The following is a 19,438-nucleotide window of genomic DNA, read 5'->3' as shown; positions in this document are numbered from 1 at the left end:
AAACATTATTTTGCCTTTGAATTTCATGTTTTGACTTTTTGAACTAATAATTTTGACTTTAAACTTATCATTTTTACTTTTTTCATCTCAGAAAGGTTTATTATCAGTGTTATTTTTTTCATATTTTACTATTGATGAGAATGAGGTTGACAGTTTATGTTTAAATGTTGACTTTTTAAGGCTCTTAGGTAAGGCCTAAATTCAGAATCTGCGATTGACTTTCACAAACGGCCTAAATAGTCCGGCCCTTAGGACTTCTCATTGGTGCTCGATTTTATCAAAGTAGAAGAAATTTAAAACAGAAGGGAAATCATGTGCACTGGAATAGAGAAACTATGCACTCTGAGCATGTTTAGTGTAACAAAACATGGAGGAAATCTTAAAAACAAACCAAATCAGTTTTTAAAAAAGCTCTTTTGACCCCCAACAAAGGTTACAAAAATAATAATCTACACTCAGCTCCCCATCATGACAAAGTGAAACAGAATTTCAGTTTTTGTTTTTTTTTTTCAAATTTATAAAAAGAAGAAAAAAAAAAAGCCTGAAAAACCCCATTGACATAAGTATTCAGACCATATGCAACAACCCTTGAAATTTATTTGGGGTTCCTTCTTTTTTCTCTGGATCTTTGCTGAGACGCTTCTACACCTTGATTAAAAGTCCACCTGTGGTAAATTAAATTGAATTGTGAGGTCACTGTGCTCTTGGGACTTTTTGTAGCCCTCTCAAAATCCTTGCCTCTCAACAATCCTATCTCTGCAGGCAGTGACCTTTGACCTCAATGCTTGGTTTTTGCTCTGATATGCATTGTCAGCTGTGAGGCCTTCTATAGAGAGGTGTGTTTCTTTCCAAATCATAACCAATCAGTTTAATTCATCACAGGTGGACTCCACTCAAGATGTGGAAACATCTCAGCAAAGATCCAGAAATGGGAGGAACCTGAGCTAAAGTTCAAGCAGATAATCTGAATACTTGTCAATGTGATATTTCAGTTTTCTATTTTCATAAATTTGTAGCGTCAGGCTACAACAAAAAACAAACCGAAAAAAGGTCAGAGGGTCTGAATACTTCCTGAATGCACTGTAGCTACTGATGCATGATGTTTTTAGTGGACAGTTGAATTGTGGGAATTTTGTCCCGATGTAAAAATCAATGTTTGGAAAGTTTAACAATGACATGACTCATTAGAAGTTACTTGATGTCACAATTTATTTTTTACCTGCAAGAATGCAAGGCTTCTGTGGATATTCTAGAGCAAGGGTGTCAAACTCAAGGCTCAGGGGCCAAATCTGGCCTGTGGTACAATTATACCCGGCCACAAGATCATATAACATTTGAACTATTACTGGCCCAACGGTACTCCTGTATAAACATGTAAACTAAACCTTGATGGTTAAAAATATCCTTAAGTCATCAAATTTAGACTCAAGAGTAAAAACAAAAAGATTAAATGAATGTGTTTTCATAGCCATTTTTCAATTTTGCATCTTTCAATTACAACTTAAACTTAGGATTTAGAATTTTTATTTTTCATATTTTGGCCTTTTCAATTGATAACTTTGGCTTTTTATCTCATACTGTGAACTTTAAAGACATGATGTTGATTTCTTTCCCTTATATTTTGGCCTTTTAAACTCACAATATTTTATTTCATCTCATATTTTACATTTTGGATTTACAATTATTAGTTTTACCTCATATTTTGACCTTTTAAACTCATGATTCTCAATTTTAACACATATTTAGCCTTTAAAGTCATCATTTTAAATTTTACCTCACATTTTGCCCTTAAAAAACTCATGACCTTGTATTTCATCTCATATTTGACCTTAAAAACTCAAAACTTTTTGTTTCTTATTCTCATATTTCACCTTTTAAATTCACAGTTGTGAATTTTGTCTCATATTTTGTTCTTTTAGATGAATGATTTTAACTTTTAGTCTCATATTTCTGCCTGATATATTATTTTTTTCTATTCTATTTTTCTTATAACGTTGTGTTTTGACCTTTTGAACTAATAAGTTTGCCTTTTATCTTCAGATTTTGAGCCTTTAAACTTATCATTTTGACTTTTTTAAATCCAAAAATCCTTCATCGTCAGAGCTAAGTTGTTTTTCACTTCCCATTATTCATCACTGGTAAGAATGAGGTTGACAGTTTTTGGTTAAATGTTGACTCTGGTCAGCCCTCAGGTTAGATCTCTATCCAGATTCTGGCCCCCACTGGGACTGAGTTTGACACCTGTGTTATAGAAGAACCTGGCATACCTGACTGGTCATTAGCCATCTTGATTTAAAGATGAAATAAATGCATAGCGGCTGCCACTAGGAGTCAGTGTATAGAGTTATGCACTTGTTTCTGCTGTAGTGGCTGATGTGCAACTATGTCATCAAAGCCATACTGTGCTGTATATGCAAGGAAATGGCTTCTGAATAGCTGCCCACTGCAGTGACCCTCACCAAAAATTCCTGAAAGTTTTCCTTTGGTTTACCAAGCTGATTAGGAAAACGGTGTGAGCAGTAATGTGGTTGACTCGTTTTTGTTGTGTGTGTTTTTAAATGTTTAGTCCTTTGTCTTTATTTCAAGAGGACAGCAAAGGTGATAGCGTAGGAAATCAGAGACAGAAGTAGAAGGGGGATGACAGGTGAGAAAGGAGCCAAAGGTCAGATTTGAATCTGCGCTGACACTTGGACAACTGGCAACACAGGATCCACCTAACCACAAGGCAATAAGCACCCATGTTTATGTGAAAGTTGAAGTTGTAAGATTGGGATAGAAATCACAACATTATTTTAACAGCTTAGATTATGAAAAACAGGCAGTTTATCCAGAGAGGGTAGAACAGTACATGTCCAAGCCTTTGTTATCTAATACTGCAAAAGCGGTAAGGTTAAGGGGGATTTTATCACCAGTCAGTGAACCCTCTTTTGCAGTCTTTATGCTGCTAAATGCTAGCAGATGACTGGTAGTATTACAAAAAAGTCAAAAAGATATCTTTTTAAAACATCAGACTTATTAGGAATGGCAAATTGTGTAAATTCAATTCTTAAAAACAAATAAAACATGGATTAGAACAAAGATAAGACCTTTTATTGTAGGGTATTCAGAAAACAAGAACAGCAAGATGAAAATAAAATTGCCAGATGATCAATCACATGTATCCTGAGTAACAGTGTTACTCTGAGAGCAGGGATTTAGCTGGCCGGTACTTGACCTGCACACCAGAATAAAGGAACATGTCGCCATATGTCATCCCTGAGTCACTCACACACATCCAGTACACACAGGTGGATTACCTCAGTGCTGCTTAACACATGGCTGAGATGCAGCACGCTTCAACCCGAGACAGCTGAGTAGAAGAAATATAAACACCAGAATGAAGGTAAGGTCACGATTATCCCTCACTTAGTGACATTTTTGAGTTTACATACATTTCATGATGCTGTAATAGTTTCCCATGATTCCCTGATCTCTCCGTGAAGAAACCAGATTGAAGGAACGCTGCTGTCATCCTTGTTTATTTTGTGCAGATTGCAGAAGTGGTCATAATTTCCATAGGTGGTATTTTTATGTCCTGCAAATATTCTTGATAATCTAATTTGATTGTTGCTTTGAAAAATCTTTCTTAGACTTGTAGTTACGATGCAGTGCTTCTTAAACCTTGTAGATAAACCTCAGCAGGTTGTAGTAGTCTTACGCTCAGGGATTGTCCTGTAAATCCCAGTGAAGACGCTGCTACAGAAGCTAAAGTGCTTAAGCCTGCTTCTCCCGCTGATACAGTAAATAAACCATGCTTTCACTCACATTAACACAAGAAAGACTATTATAGTCATTTTGATTGATTTCATGATCATATTACAAATCAAAGTCACAAAGCTGGTAGTCCCTGACTTTAATAGAGTGTCTATACTTTCACTTGAATTGAATTGAATTTATTTTACATAGCAAAGACAGTGTGATCCCCTTTACTTTGAAAGACAGCATTCATTGTCTCTCACAACAAATTCAGATGTTTGTTTTAGAATTTAACCAGGCTGTCTGACAAAGTGAAGTCAGCTTAAAGATCTCAGAAAGCAACAAATCACAAGAATAGATGAGAAACAAAGTCATTGACATCTTCTTGGAAATGGTTATCAAGCCATTTCTAAGGCTTTGGGACTCAGCAATCCTCATTGAGAGCCATTATCCACAAATGGAGAAAACTTGGGACAGTGTCAAACCCTCCCAGGAGTGGCTGGCCTACCAAAATGACTCCAAGAGAGCATTGATGGCTCATCCGGGAGGTCATAAAAGAACCCAGAACAACATCTAAAGACCTGCAGGCCTCATTGACTCAATGAAGGTCAGAGTTCATGATTCAACAGTAAGAAAGAGACCAGGCATAAATGCCATCCATGGGAAAGTTCCAAGACCAAAACCACTGCTGACCAAGAAGAAGACAAAGTCTTGTCTCACATCTGACAAAAACATCTTGTTGATCCCCGTTACATCTGGAGTAAAACTGACAGCATTTCATCAAAAGTGTGATGCTGCTTTGCTGCTTCAGGACCTGGACGACTTGCTGTGATTGACGGAGCCATTAATTCTGCTCTCTACCAGAAAATCCTGAATTGGAATGTTTGTCCATCAGTTCATGACCTCGAGCTCACTTCATTTTGAGTCATCTCTAAGTTACGTTTAAGTAAATTCTTTTTAGGACCGTTCTATCACGGGAACAAATCCCTGCAAAGACATAACAAAGCATATCTTTCCTACATCTAATGTAAAATTTAAAAAAAGACTGATTTCAAAGATATTTTGACATTTATCAAAAATAACTTCAAAACTAATCAAGGTCAAATTTAAGCTCAGATCTGTTTAAAACACGCTGTAAATGATGGTTAAGTATGTGACCCATTAAACACTAGAGGGCAGCACTGTCCCAGGTTATATGAAACCCTCCCTGATTAAAATAGGCTGACAGTCATCAGGAAGGTGATTAGTTATTATCCATTATCAAGAGATACATTTGGATTAGTGAACATAATCCTTGAATTCTAATCCAGATTATCTCTGGATGGCTTAATCAAATTTTCAGTGTTTTTCTTTGTGTGAGAGCTTTTAAAGAGAGGGAGTCATTCATGAACAAAGATTACAGTCACATACATCAGGTCTGTGGTTTTGGTTACACTACACTTAAACTTGATGCACATTTTACATCACGTTCATGTAGATTAGAAGACAGAGGCCATGCTTAGATTCATGAAAATTCACCATAATGTAATAAATCAATGGCAGCTAAAATACATACCCCATTCCATAAAAGTTGGTACATTGTGTAAAACCTGAAAAAAATAGAATACGTTGGTTTGCTAATCTTTTTCAAATTATATGCAATATATTTGCTACATTGCCTATTGTGAAGCCATGCTGTTGTAACCTGTGCAGGATGTTTGCTTAGCATTGTCTTGCTGAAATAAGCAGGGACGTCCCTGATAAAAGACATGTAAGAATATGTTGCTCCAAGACCCGTATGAACCTCTCAGAACTGAAGGTGTCTTCATGTGCAAGTGACCCATGCTGTGGGCACTGATACACCCCGGACCATCACAGATGTTAGCTTTTGATCTGGTGATAATTATCTGTCCTGTCATTCTACTCTAGGCCAAAAAACAATTTGAAATGTGGACTTGTCAGACCACAGCACACTTTCCATTATGAATCAGTCCACGGTAGTCAGTGGTGCATCTGGATGACACTGATGTATGGCTTTGGCTTTGCAGACTTGCAGATGGAGGTGTATACTATGTTAACTAAAGTGTTCACAAGCTGTTGTAATCTACAGCAAGACGCCACATTTGAATGCAGTGCTACCTGAGAGGTCAAAGGTCACAGGCATTTTTTTCTGTATTTTTGAACCTTCCCTTTACAAGCAGATATTTCTCCAGATTCTCTGAATCCTTTGACGATTATGGACTGTAGATGGTGAAATCCCACAAATCCTTGCAATTACATCTTGAGAAATGTTGTCCCATGCCCATGCAGTCTTTCAAAACTGGATCAGTCATGGTACTAACACCTGTTACCAACCAAACTTCTTACCTGATGAATGTTCCAGTTTTTTTTTTTTGGGGGGGGGGGTTGGCATTCCACAACTTCTCCTGTGTCTTCTTTACCCTTGTCCCAACTTTTTTGGTATGGCGTTGCAGGGGTCAAATTCAGAATGTGTGTATATTTAAAAAGAAATAGAGTTTCAAATAACTGAAATCTGTTTTTGTTTACACAGTACAAAATGCCCCAAGTGTTTTGGAGCTGGGGTTTATATGTATGTCCCTACATTTTTTTAAAGGACAAAACTTAATTGAATTTTTCTTAATTAAATAATAAGGGATAATAAAACATGTTTTATTGAACTTTTAACAGTTTATATTTTTTCTGAATGTGAAAATATTAAGTGCATTTTTCTGATGTTTTTATTTAAACTAAAGAAAAAAAATCTCAGACTAATTTCCATGTTTTAAGCCATAAAGATGGTTAACTTTTCTGCCACTGTATGAAACATCCTCCTAAATATTTTGAATGTGGTATTTAGGTTGAATTTTGAGATAATAAAATATTCTCCTCATGTGTCTTCATCTCAGGGTCTCCAGCTCAGCATGTGGCAGAAATTACAACTTTTCTACCAAGGAATTCTGGGAAATGGAGGCAAGTTACCACTTTCCCTAATGTTTGTTACATGCATATTTCAGTTTTATAGAAGAAAAAATATCAAACCTAGCAGTTATCTTTTTTCTTTATCCTCTGTGCAGATAAGCGGACAGATGGCTGGCCCCTGGTCTATTCTCCTGTTCCTGTCGGCTGTATCTTCCTGTGTTACCTGTTCATTATCTGGCTGGGACCAAAGCTGATGGCCAAAAGACAGCCGGTCAACCTCAAACCCGTCCTGATTGTTTACAACTTTGCCATGGTCTGCCTGTCTGCATACATGTTCTATGAGGTACTATTGAATGTTAATGTTCACATGTGAAGGCAGATTGCTGCAAGTTGTAGAAACAGCTAGTCTGAGGTGATGTATGGCTGGAGAAGGATGATGTGCTCTTTGCATAAGGTTTTCTCTATTCTGTTATTTCAGCTCCACTTTTAAAATGTGGATTCATAGGGGCTGTCAAATAATTAGCATTTTTTATTGGCTGATTGCTGAGGTCAGTCCTACACATGTGACTTACTGACTGACTGAGTGACAATACCTTCAGAGCCATACAGAGTTTGGTATGGGCGGGGTTTACATGTACTGAAAGCCTTATGACTGCTGTGATTACATCCAAGCTAACAGCTAACGCGGCAGCAGCTATTGGATTCACCAGAAGACCCAACTGTAATGATCGCAAACCCATGCCAAAACAGAGCGGCAGAAAAGTGAAAACATCTTTTCTGTCACAGAAATGTGACAGGTGGTATGTGCATCATTGGATCATTTATATTCATAGATATTTATATTTGATGTCAAAAAACTGTCCGGCATACGGGACCAGGACCCAAAATGAGTTAGACAACCCTGATCTAGAGTAGTGGTTCTCAACTGATCCGGCCTTAAGACCCACCAGTCTGTCGTACAACAGATCACAACCCAAGTTTAAAAAAAAATTCTACAATGCATGTTTGGTTAACTGAATACATTGCAGTTTGGAGCATGATTGGACCAAAACACCTGATTTTATACCCTCTGTTCCCATCATTATGTGTTAATTTTTGCCAATTTTCCAGGAAATTTGTGAAATTACTTCATTATCATGGGAAAAGTATCCATTTATTGCAAGAATAGGAGATTAATTAGTTGAAATATTGATCAAACATTTAGATTTACCCAACAGGGTAAATGAAAGGTATCAGTGCATGTCCAATAAGGTCTTCAGGAGTTTAGCCACCACTCGTTTTTTCAGATACCTGGTGGTGACCCACTGAAAATGGCTCCGTGACCCACTTTTGTGTCCCAGTTGAGAACCACAGCTCCAGAGCACTTTTGGAACATTTGAGTGCAGATATGAGAGGATAAAAAAATGTAATTTTGCACCCATTGGCACTCATACACTGGATTAAGAAAGACCCAATGAAACAGATTTCTTTTTCTTTTATTTTATTGCATTTTCTTGAAAATGAAAAGCACAAATGCACGACTTACACTTACACCTCCTGTGCTTTTTGAAAGACAAAAGAAATAATTTCTCTGTCCTCCAGTTCACAGCGTCCTCCTGGTTGGCCAAATACAGTCTGCTGTGTCAGCCTGTCGACTACAGCAACAGCCCACTGGCCATGCGGGTAAATCTTTATTAATACTCTTGTAGACACAGCTCAGTTCTGAAATTTGATTTTGGCCTCGACCTTTAAGGTCAACATACTGTCAACAAAACAAAAGCCAAACAGTCAGTATGTTGACATGACAGTGAAACAGAGCATGCTCTTCTTAAATCACTGTTTAACAAATAATCTGAAGTAGAAATCATACACAGGGAAGGAAAAAATGCTACCAGACTAATCACACATTTTTCACCCTGTTGGACAGATGGCAAGAGTGTGCTGGTGGTTCTACTTCTCTAAAGTCATTGAGCTCAGTGACACTGTGAGTATGACAGGAGGGAGAAAAAGTTTTACTGGTTAAAATCCTCAGATAAAGTGACAGCTCTTCTTTTCAAACGTGCTGTCTGTGCCTGTGAGTGTGACACTGCAGTCACAGTATCTCTCTGTCTCTGTGGCTCAGATATTTTTCATTCTGAGGAAGAAGAACAACCAGCTGACCTTCCTCCACGTCTACCATCATGCCACCATGATCTTCAACTGGTGGGCCGGGGTGAAATATGTGGCCGGTGGCCAGTGTGAGTGAATGCCAACACGCCAATCTGGTCTCAGACTACGGCCATAAATATAAGAGCTGTCCAAATTTAGTTTTGAAGAGAATGCAGTGTAAAAATCTCCTCTGTTTTGTGTCCACAGCTTTCCTGATTGGTCTGATTAACTCTCTGGTTCATGTAGTGATGTATCTGTACTACGGCCTGGCAGCGTTGGGTCCAGGAATGTTGAAATACCTCTGGTGGAAACGTTACCTCACATCCCTGCAGCTGGTCAGTATTTCTATGAGTAAAAACCATTCAATTATTGTTCATCTGCTTTCCTTTACTCTCAAATCAACTTAAGCTCTCAAATTTAAACTGAATGTATCTTTCACCTGGAGCAGCTTGCTCTTCACTGATACAGCAATGGATACAAACATAAGAGCTAAAATACAACCCACATTCCAAAAAAGCTGGGGCGCTATGTAAAATGTAAATAAAAACAGAATGTAATGATTGTCAAATCTCATAACATGTCAGATGTTGAAACAGAGATATTTCACCATTTCATGAAAAGTATTAGCTCATTTGAATTTGATGGCAGCAACACATCTCAAAAAAGCTTTGTTTACCAGTCTGTAAATGTCTAGAAAATGAGGAGACCAGTAGCTGGAGCTCTGGGAGAGGACTGTTGATCCATGCTTGTCAGATGTAGGTTCTAAAAATGGGACTATAATTTGCTCTTAAACATCTGTATACTTTTCAGCACTGATAGTGCCTTTCCAGATGTGCAAGCTACCAAACTAATGCAACCCCCCACCATCAGAGATGCAGGCTTTTGAACTGTGTGCTGATAACAAGCTGGATGGTCCATCTCCCTTTTAGTTTGCAGGACTCAGCGTACGTGGTTTCCATAAAGATTTTCAAATTCTGATTCGTCTGACCACAGAACAGTTTTCCATTTTGCCTCACTCCATTCTAAAGGAGCTTTGGCCCGGAGAATCAGGTTCACATATGGCTTTGGCACTAGCTGCCCCTCCCCAGGGGTGTCTGGACCACCAGGTTGGAACTACTGATATAATGTCCTGTTGATGTTGGGATATTAAAAGTCTTCACAATTTTACGTTCAGGAACATTTTTTCTGAAATTTGTTCCACCATTTGTTCCACAGTTTGTCCAACATTGGCAAACCTCTGCACATCTTTAATTCTAAGAGACTCTGTTTCTCTAAAATGCTCCTTTTATACCCAGTCATGTAACTGACTTGTTGCCAGTTAACCTAGTTAGCTGCAAAATTATCCTCCAGCTGTTTGTCATCAGTACCATTTACTTCTCCAGCCTTTCTCACCCTGTTACTTTTTTGACATTTGTTGCTGTCATTCTGTTCAAAATAAAAATATTTTCATGAAATGGTCAAAAGTGTCAGTTTCAACATCTGACATGTCATTTTTGGTCAACTGTGAATAAAATGTGAGTTTATGAGATTTGCAAACGATTCCTTTATGTTTTTATTTACATTTTAAACATTGCCCCAACTTTTTTGGAATTGGGGTTGTATGACACAAGATCTAAACTCTTTGTTTTATGAAAAAACGGTCTTTATAAATCCACCATTTTGTTTCAGTAATGTGCCATCACACTGACTTCTCAGTAGGCAGACTGAAGCGCTTGAACAGCGTGAACCTTGTAAAATAAAACACCCCGTCATCACTACTGCCTGCTGTGTTATCTGCAGGGAAATGCTGATGACAAACCTAACACCCCTGCAAGAAAAACCATGAATAAATTAATTTACATTAACCACAGCTGGAGCAGACAGACTCTGCTGTGTACTACAAACTTATAAAGATATGTATAAATATATAAAACTGGGATTTCATACTGCAAAAATGTGGCACAAATATCAAGTTATTTTAGAAACCTGTTGGTATAATTAGCTGCTACCATAACTTAGAAGCTTACTACAGCCAAATACTATCCTCCTCTGAAAACAGCAACAAATCGTCCAAACAAATATCTAACCAATGCCCTGTTAAGTGGGCTCCACATTAAAACTCCACATTGCAAATAAAAACTGAGTCTTGTCTATTAGATGTCCCATATTAGTCTTCAATAACTGATGATCTCAACTGTAACCTCCACTAAAAATTTACTTAGGACTTAGAGTAGCACAACAATTTCTAATGTTACAGGAAAGTCTTGCTTTCAAAATTCTATCGCATGGTAGTTTAACAATATTAGCTGTAAAGTATTTCCAAAAAGTAATTAAAATAAAGTGACTTTACCGATTCAATACTGCTGTAGTCTGTTCTTCAGTTTCCCCACACAGCCCAACCAAGGCCACCCATAAAGGGGGATAAAGGGTGAAAGTTTCCTGGGCCCCAGTCACATGTGGTGGCCAAAAATGGTTAGCAAAAACATGGTCCATCCTTAATTCAAGCTATGATGGCCAAATGTTATTTTCTTAGCAAAAACACTCATACAACAATTATATGCACACAAGTTTTAAACAGATTCAGACTTTCTAAATACATAACCATTGTCCCCTAATAACATGAGCTTTTTTCTTTCTGTCCCTGGTAACATTGGCTGGCTGGAACTTTTTATTAGGTAATTGTTTTATTGTTTATGTAAAGCCATAAACCTAGACCAAAGTTGGGATATTAAAAAAGACTCAGAAATGTGGTACATACAGGGGTGTAGCTAGGGAATTTGGACCCCAGAAAGAAAATTACACATGGCCCCCCCTTAGCCAGAGAGCTGAGCAAGAAATGTTGCATTGTTTTAAGAACATTTATGCAATTATTAGACTTAATTTTGAACTATAATTTTCCTATGTTACCTAGAAATATTCTTTTAAATGGTTAATTAAATTTACTTGTTATTTCCTTCACCTTAGTTCTGTTTATTAGCCTCATCTTGCTCTCTGTCCCTGCTTTCTTCTCCATCCTCCTCATCTTACTCTCTGTCCTTGCTTTCTTTTCCATCATCCTCATCTTACTCTCTGTCCCTGCTTTCTTTTCCATCATCCTCATCTTACTCTCTGTCCCTGCTTTCTTTTCCATCCTCCTCATCTTACTCTCTGTCCCTGCTTTCTTTTCCATCATCCTCATCTTACTCTCTGTCCCTGCTTTCTTCTCCCCCATCATCCTCCACATTTTGCTCTCCGTCCCTGCTTTCTTGTCTTCCACTATCCTAACTTTCTTTAACTTTGCAAAGCAGATGGATACGTCCGTTTCCTTGTTTCTCACTGGCAAATCCATCTTGCAAAGCTCCCGTCTGAACCATTTGGGCCCGGTTAGAAAGTGACAGGACCAATCAGTGATGAGGGGCAGTAGTTTTGGGCACGGCGGAGTCATGACATAGGCAAGCAGCAACAAGAGGCCGTGCCGTTATGATGGAAGACATTAGCGTGGATGCCGCTAAAGTGGGCTTTATCAGAACTTGACGACATTTCTTTGTTAAAAGTAGAACAAAGAACAGCAGTGAGTTGTTTTCTTTTCAGAAACGACAAAAGTCGTGTACTGACATGTCTATAGTTGCTATGGTTCACATTTAACAGTTCTAGTTTATTCCTCGGTAGCTGCACATGCGCACCTCAGTAGCAGCGATAACGTCACGTGTTTTGTTGCTCTGATGTGACAGACAGAACATTCATCCAATTACCCTCCGAGTGTTTTTTCAGACATGCTGCCCTTTCCCAAACTCTGTCTATCGAAGGTTTCCCAGATGGATATGTGAAACACATCCATCTGACGTATCAGGTTAGACTGTTTTTTTTTTTGACATTTTCGAAGGGAAGTAGAGGGGCTCCCCAGTACTTTATTTTACTCCTTTTGATTAAAAATCAACATGTTGACCAATCCTTTTAGTCCCTTTTGATTCAATAATGACATTAAATACTATGAAAAAATTAAATTCCAGGCCTGCTAAGGGCCCCTGCCTACTGTGAGGGGCCCTGTTATTTCTGTGGGTGGGTCACTTCTTACTTTTCTGCAACAGGGAGTAAACCTGCTTAATTCTGCTGTACAGCTGGTCATTTATAAATTGGACCTATAGGGGGAGCAGCCTCTAGTGGACAGTTAATGAACTGTATTGAATGAGGGCTCTAGAAGTTGCTGCTTGTTGAAATAGAGCATAAAGACAGACTAGCTCCAGACCAGACTTATATGTAAAAATGACCATAAATATGTTATATAAGCTTCAGTTTGAAACTTTTCACGTCAGCAGAAGGCCACCTGCTTGGTCCGTCATTGTTCTCGCTGACTGTTGCAGTAACTAGTCGGCTTACCAGCGCTGATGCTCCTAAACTAACCACAGGACCATCTGTTTTCTACATTAAGTGCTGATGAAGAGACAATACATCCTGTATGTTTGTCTTTCTGTGAATATGGCAGCAACATAAATAGGTCAGTGTGGTGAACGCCTGCCATTATGTAAGAATAATTGTGCCGACCTCTGTGTTGACCCCCAAGCTTCTTCTAACAGTTGGCCTCACAGCGAGGTGAACTGGAGCTGAAAAACTGGAGGTAATTGGAGGGATTGGAGATTGTTTTCTTTGTGTGTATATAAGGGCACGTCTTTGTGTTTTTAAGAGGTAATTATTGAGTTATAATAACGGAGTGGTGGGGGTGTTTGTTTGGAGTGGGGTATACTGATCTGCAGCGTTTGTCTTCCTCATTCACACATAAAGTCATTGCTTATGTCCTCTATATAATAGCTGTTCCACCTAATATATGGATATTGGTTCACAGTGGCCTATATGCACTCATATTCATGTGCACATTTACATATTTGCATGCAGAGACACTTGTATTCAGTGATGATATGTCTTTTAGCTAATCACCACTGACAGGTATACTTCTGTAGCTGTGGCAGTAGCTGCTAATGCAACCTTTAAACAATACTTCAGTGAACTCTGGGGTTACCATCCATCCTGGTTTGACTGTTTTCAAGCTCCATGTCCCGAGTCTCAACAAATATCTATAAAATACTAATAAGAGCTGCTTTTGAAAATCACCACCCTGGTTTTAACCATTAAAATACCAAAATAGCACACAGTGCTTGCAACTAGGAATTTTTCTGAGCCAAATATGGAGCACTGTGTGGTGCTCAGTGCCACAGCTGTGTAGATATGATGCACAAATGTGGGCTATAAGGGAGAAATGTGAAATTAACCTGTATATTTTTTACTAAAACGGTGATTTTTTTTTTTTTCCAAGAAGGTACAGGACTGGAAGTAATTAAACCACACTCCAAACTCTGTTCTTGAATCAAACCCAGACTGTACTCAGACAGTTTTTTTCTTTTTGACGATTTAATACTTTAACTCTTAGGTCCACGATCCACAATCACGCTGGCGTGATTTCATCGCATGCTACTTTTGTCACATGGCAGTATGGAAAAAAAGCCACATTTTGCATTGCAATCAATTTGTGTGGAAAGCATTATTTTTAAGGTTTATTTCAGTTTTTGTTTGATGTCAATAGGCCAAGTAGAACAGAAAATATGATCATTTCAATTTGATATAAAAACTAATGCTACACATAGGGGACAGTGGACCATGCTGTACAGGAACTGCACTGGTATTTTTTGATAATTTGAGCATATTGTTATTTCTTTTTTAAAATGACAATATATTGTTTGAAATAACAGTTTCAAAAATTTCAAAATGTTTCCAGGAAGGTTCCCAAAACTTCCTGAAATGTTCCTTGAAACCTCCTGGAAAGACTGCTGAATTTTTCTGTGAAAAGTATTACGACTGTTCAAAAATTTGAAAAAGTTCTTTGTTGTGGAAATTTCTTTAGATTTACTTGAAAAATGTCCACAAGAACCTCTCAAAAATGTGGGAAAAAATTTTAGGCCTTTTTAAGGCGCTTACTTTGTTTTCCTAAAACACTGAAAAAGTCTATCAAGCAGTTTTTTGGATTCTTTTCAGCTGTCAAAACTTGAACCACAGAAAAAAAGTAAAAGTACCTCACAGACTGTTATGATTTTGTATCCTGTCACACATTCACGACACACTGGAAACAGCTCCGTGACTCACTCTTGGGTCCCACCTTTTGGATGGACCTGAACAGAGACTGGCCTTCTCCTCCAGCTGTTACATCTGCAGAAGGGGGGCCAACTCCACACTAAATTCCATGCATTTGAATAAAATGTCGTCACAGTTCCTGTTGGTGTAATGGTCAGGAAGCTGAAGGAACTACTTTCTCATCTCTGCGGTGCAGACATGCCGATGCTTAATGATGATTTCCTTTGCCTTTTCAATTTCTTCTCACTAAAAGGTCTGTTATTTCCCCTGTCCTCCAGCTCCAGTTTTTCATCGTAACCATCCACACCACCTACAACCTGTTCGCCGACTGCGACTTCCCTGACTCCATGAACGCGGTGGTGTTGGCCTACTCGCTCAGCCTCATCGCTCTCTTCAGTAACTTCTACTACCACAGCTACCTCGCCAAAAAGACGGCCAAGAAAACAAAGTGAGAGAGGAAGAGGGAGACAAATCAGGTGCATGTAAACATAGAAAAAAGCACAGAGCTGACATGAAAGGATCTAAAACAGGAATGAAAGGACAAAGAAGAGAGGGATATAAAAAGCACTGTTTGTTATGTTAATTTCTTCATGTTCATTATGTTCTGTAATTGCAGCTTGATTTTATACATGTAAAATCCATTAATATATAAAACCCTATGACAAGAGACAAAAAAGGAAGCATATTTACTTGTGTTTTGATAAAATTAAACATTTTCCACCACTTTTAAATCATCTGAATGTTTTTTTTTTTGTTCCTTCCTAAATTCATTCATCCCTTCTGGTCATTCATCCAGCACAAAGCCCCCCAGAAACACTCAACACACATTAACCCATGTTTCATCAGCCCCTTCCCCCAGCTGCTAATAGATGAGACCCTCTAATCACCACTGAGTCTCTTTATTCCTCCCTCTCTCCTATTGGCTGGTGGTTACAGCCAATCATCCGTAGGCTGCCATTAGCTCTGCATCCTACACGCTCCATCTATCCCTCCTGTTCTGTACATCAGGCGCCCCCTCCCCGGTTTCTACCATTTAATCCATCTTACCGAGTGGGGAGCCCAGCACACAAACCCCCTCAGCTCCATCTGTCATGATGTTTAACTACCTGGCAGACGCTCCCCCTTGTGGACAGAAATGAGAGAACTAATAAGAGGGGAATAAATGACTCATATCTGCTCTCTTTGCATTTTATTTCCCCTGTCAGCATCACTTATTCCCATTCTGTTCACTTATCTGTTTCTCTGCTTTTATCTCAGGCAGCTTTGGACTGTCCTCTGCTCCTCACTCAACAGGAGGGAGGCAAAATAAGAGAGGAGCACATGAAAAAGCACTTTGAAGTGAATAAATCAAAGTTTCACAGTTAACAACAGAGGCAAGACATTTCAATAACCGTCAGCACAACGTGGCAGCACTAGAAAGATCAGCCACCTTCAAGTGTGTCTAAAGCAACAAGTTACAAAGAGAGCAGAAGTTTTACTGACTTTTGAAGAAGTTATCACCAGGAAAAACTGAAGAAGTCTAGAGGCTGTTTGAAGATGGCGTCACAGTGGACGACTCCAGATGGGGGTCAGGAAGTGACTTCTGCATAAAGAAGCGCTATCAAATGTTTTTTTGATGTGCATGACTGTGCAAGCCGTTCAAATTACAAAGAAAAAAAAAAAGAAAACAATCTTAAGCTTCTTTTGTGTTTCATAAGTAGAGGTAAGTTTTCACTTGTGCTGCTTTTTCTGTCAGTTTCCATCACTGGCATCAATCTCAGACAGGTTTGGTCCTTACTTTGCTAGGTGAGCCCCGATTAAAGGAAAACTACTTAAGGAGGATGTTCCACATTCTTCAACAGGTCACAGGTTTCATGCAACATGGGAAACAGAAAGATCTTTCTGCAGATGAAAAGCATGAAATAGTGCTGCATCTTGCAAAATGTATGAAAACATTGGATATTTGAGGAAAAATTCAGAGTGATTATCATACTGTGAAAAGATTTGTGTATGATTCGGGATGCAGATGGATTCGTTCAGATAAAGGCGTACTAAATAAAGTTTCTGTAAGGCAAATTTATCGTATCAGAGAGCAGCTGTGAAAAATCCACTGATGACTAGCAAACAGGTATTTGAAGCTGCTGGTGCCGAGGAGTCCCAAGAACCTCTGGATTCAGGATCCTCCAGAAGCTTGCTGTAAAGCTGTATTTCAGCCACCCTTAACCAATGCCCACAAGAAATGACCGCAGGCAACTCAGACATACATGAAGACTCATTTTCAAACAGTTTTCTTCACTGATGAATGCTGTGCTATACTGGATGGTCCAGATGGATGAAGTTCTGGATGGTTGGTGGATCGCCACCATGTCCCACTAAGGCTGAAACATCAGCAGGGAGGTGATGGAGTCATGTTTTGGGCTGGAATCAAGCCCAACCCTTAAGTTGCCAGAAGGTCTCAGAATGACCTCAGCAAGATGTGTGGAGTTTCTAACCACCCATTTCCTGCCATTGTACAAAAAAAAAAAAAATGTGCCAAATGGAGTGAAATCATTTTCATGCAAGACAACACACCATCCTGCGCTGCAAAAAATCCCACTGAGGCCTTGGCTGCTATGGTCATAAAGGATAAAAAAAAAAATCATGTTGTAGCCACCATCATCCTCTGACCTCAACCCTGTTGAGAACCTGTGGAGCATCCTTAAAGGAAGCTCTATGAGGGTGAGGATTTAGCTCAAAACAGCAGCTCTGGGAGGCTATTCTGGAGTCCACAAAGGAAATACAGGCAGAAACTATCATGAACTTATAAGCTCAATGGATGAGAGAGTTGTTAAGGTGATATCAAAGAAGGGCTCCTATGTCAATATGGAACTTGATCTGCAAAGATGTCTTTGTTTAAAATAGCTTTCATTTGAGGAAAATCACCAATTACTAATGAAAATCACTAATGCAAATAACTACAACCAATTTCTGTTTTCAGACCTTTAGAAACTACTGAGTGTTTTGAAACTCTTTGCATAATAATTTGGAACATTATGAACCTGTTGGAGGACCCTTGACCTGCGACTGAGACCAGGTTTTCTGACACCAGGCAGCACATTTGGCTCCAGAATGCCTTGATAGTCTTGAGATTTCATTGTGCCTTGTACAGATTCAAGACTCCCTGTGCCAGATGCAGCAAAGCAGCCCCAGAACACAACCGAGCCTCCTCCATTTTTCACGGTAGCTACAGTGTTCTTTCTTTGTATGCTTCATTTTTGCATCTGTGAACAAAGAGCTGATGTGACTTGCCAAAAAGCTCCGGCTTTGTCTCATCTGTCCAATGAACATTCTTCCAGAAGCTCTGTGGCTTGTCAATATGCATTTTGGCAAATTCCAGTCTGGCTTTTTTTATGACTTACTTTCAGCAGTGGACTCTTCCTTGATCATTTTCCATTAAGTCCAGTTTGGTTCAAGTAGTGACAGGTGGTGTGTTCTGACACTGATGTACCTCGACCTTGGAGTTCACCTCTAATCTCTTTGGAAGTTTTTCTGGGCTCTTTGGTTACCATTCATTATCCATCTCTTCAATCTGTCATCAATTTTCCTCTTGTGGCCACGTCCAGGGAGGTCGGCTACAGTCCTGTGGACCTTAAACTTCTGAATAATATGGTCAGCTGTAGTCACAAGAACATGACGCTGCTTTGACATGGTCTTATAGCCTTTACCTTTAACATGCTTGTCTATAATTATCTTTCTAATCTCCTGGGACAACTGTCTCCTTAGCTTTCTGTGGTCCATGTTCAGTGTGGTCCGCACCACGATACCAGAATGACTAAAAGTTTGAAGACACCTGTGATGCTAATTACAGGACACACCCTAGTCTAACATGTCCCTATGATCAAATGCCAGGACAATGTTGCATTAACTGACCACATGATGCTTGAAAGTCTTTTTCTTCCAAACTGAGAGTTTTGGGCATAAACTAGAAAATATTGGGCACAGCTGTTTGTCAGGAGGCCTACGACCCACCTGACCTCCACCTCTTTGGCTGATCAAGACAGAAGAAAAATCCAAAATGACACAAAACAGTTTAACAAGTAACAGTAGAATACAGGGTTCAGGGCTATGTTGACCTTTGGCGTATGCCAGATTCAATGCAGAAGTATAAATCAGGATTAAGAAGCATTTTAGAGCAAAATTAGAGGCAAGTTTCAGAGTTTCATTAAGACAGCTGGTTCCTTTGTAACTGAGTATGATAAAGGAGAATGAGGCCATATCAAAGCTGCTGCACCCCTGCTGAGCAGGTTCAACATCAGAGCAGCAGTATGAAGTAAAACCTCATTATTCTCCAATCAGCAGATAGAAACATCGCTGAAGCTTTATTGAAATATACAAGAGACTCCGCCCGCTCATTCCGTGAAGAACTTTCCCTCTTGAGGAAACACAAGCATACACATCCTAAAACAGCAAGACCAGAGGAATGGAGACCACAGGGGGTCTTTGGCTGTGTTCTGACAGACCCCAGCTCAGCATGATAAACACAGCCCCCTCAGTCCTTTGAATGAGGCCACTGTGGTTTTGACTGCAAATGGAGAGGGATACAGAAACAACACACAGGACTGATCAGGAAGTTTAACTCCTT

General features: G+C 39.1%; 1 protein-coding gene across 1 annotated transcript; it reads left to right on the top strand.

Annotated features, from left to right (window-relative positions):
- The first annotated feature begins 6,509 nt into the window (after positions 1-6,509).
- On the top strand, positions 6,510-16,203 carry elovl8a (ELOVL fatty acid elongase 8a). The gene is given in 9 exon segments (XM_041803613.1): positions 6,510-6,530; positions 6,621-6,684; positions 6,789-6,976; positions 8,215-8,295; positions 8,540-8,596; positions 8,735-8,849; positions 8,968-9,095; positions 15,117-15,314; positions 16,096-16,203. Coding segments are annotated over 9 exon segments (960 nt in total).
- The last annotated feature ends 3,235 nt before the right edge of the window (positions 16,204-19,438 follow it).

The sequence above is a fragment of the Cheilinus undulatus genome, linkage group 13 (assembly GCF_018320785.1).
Source record: "Cheilinus undulatus linkage group 13, ASM1832078v1, whole genome shotgun sequence".
In the NCBI taxonomy this organism is placed as follows: Eukaryota; Metazoa; Chordata; class Actinopteri; order Labriformes; family Labridae; genus Cheilinus; species Cheilinus undulatus.
Note: the sequence above shows the minus strand (reverse complement) of the source record. Positions and strands in the feature narration are given on the sequence as shown.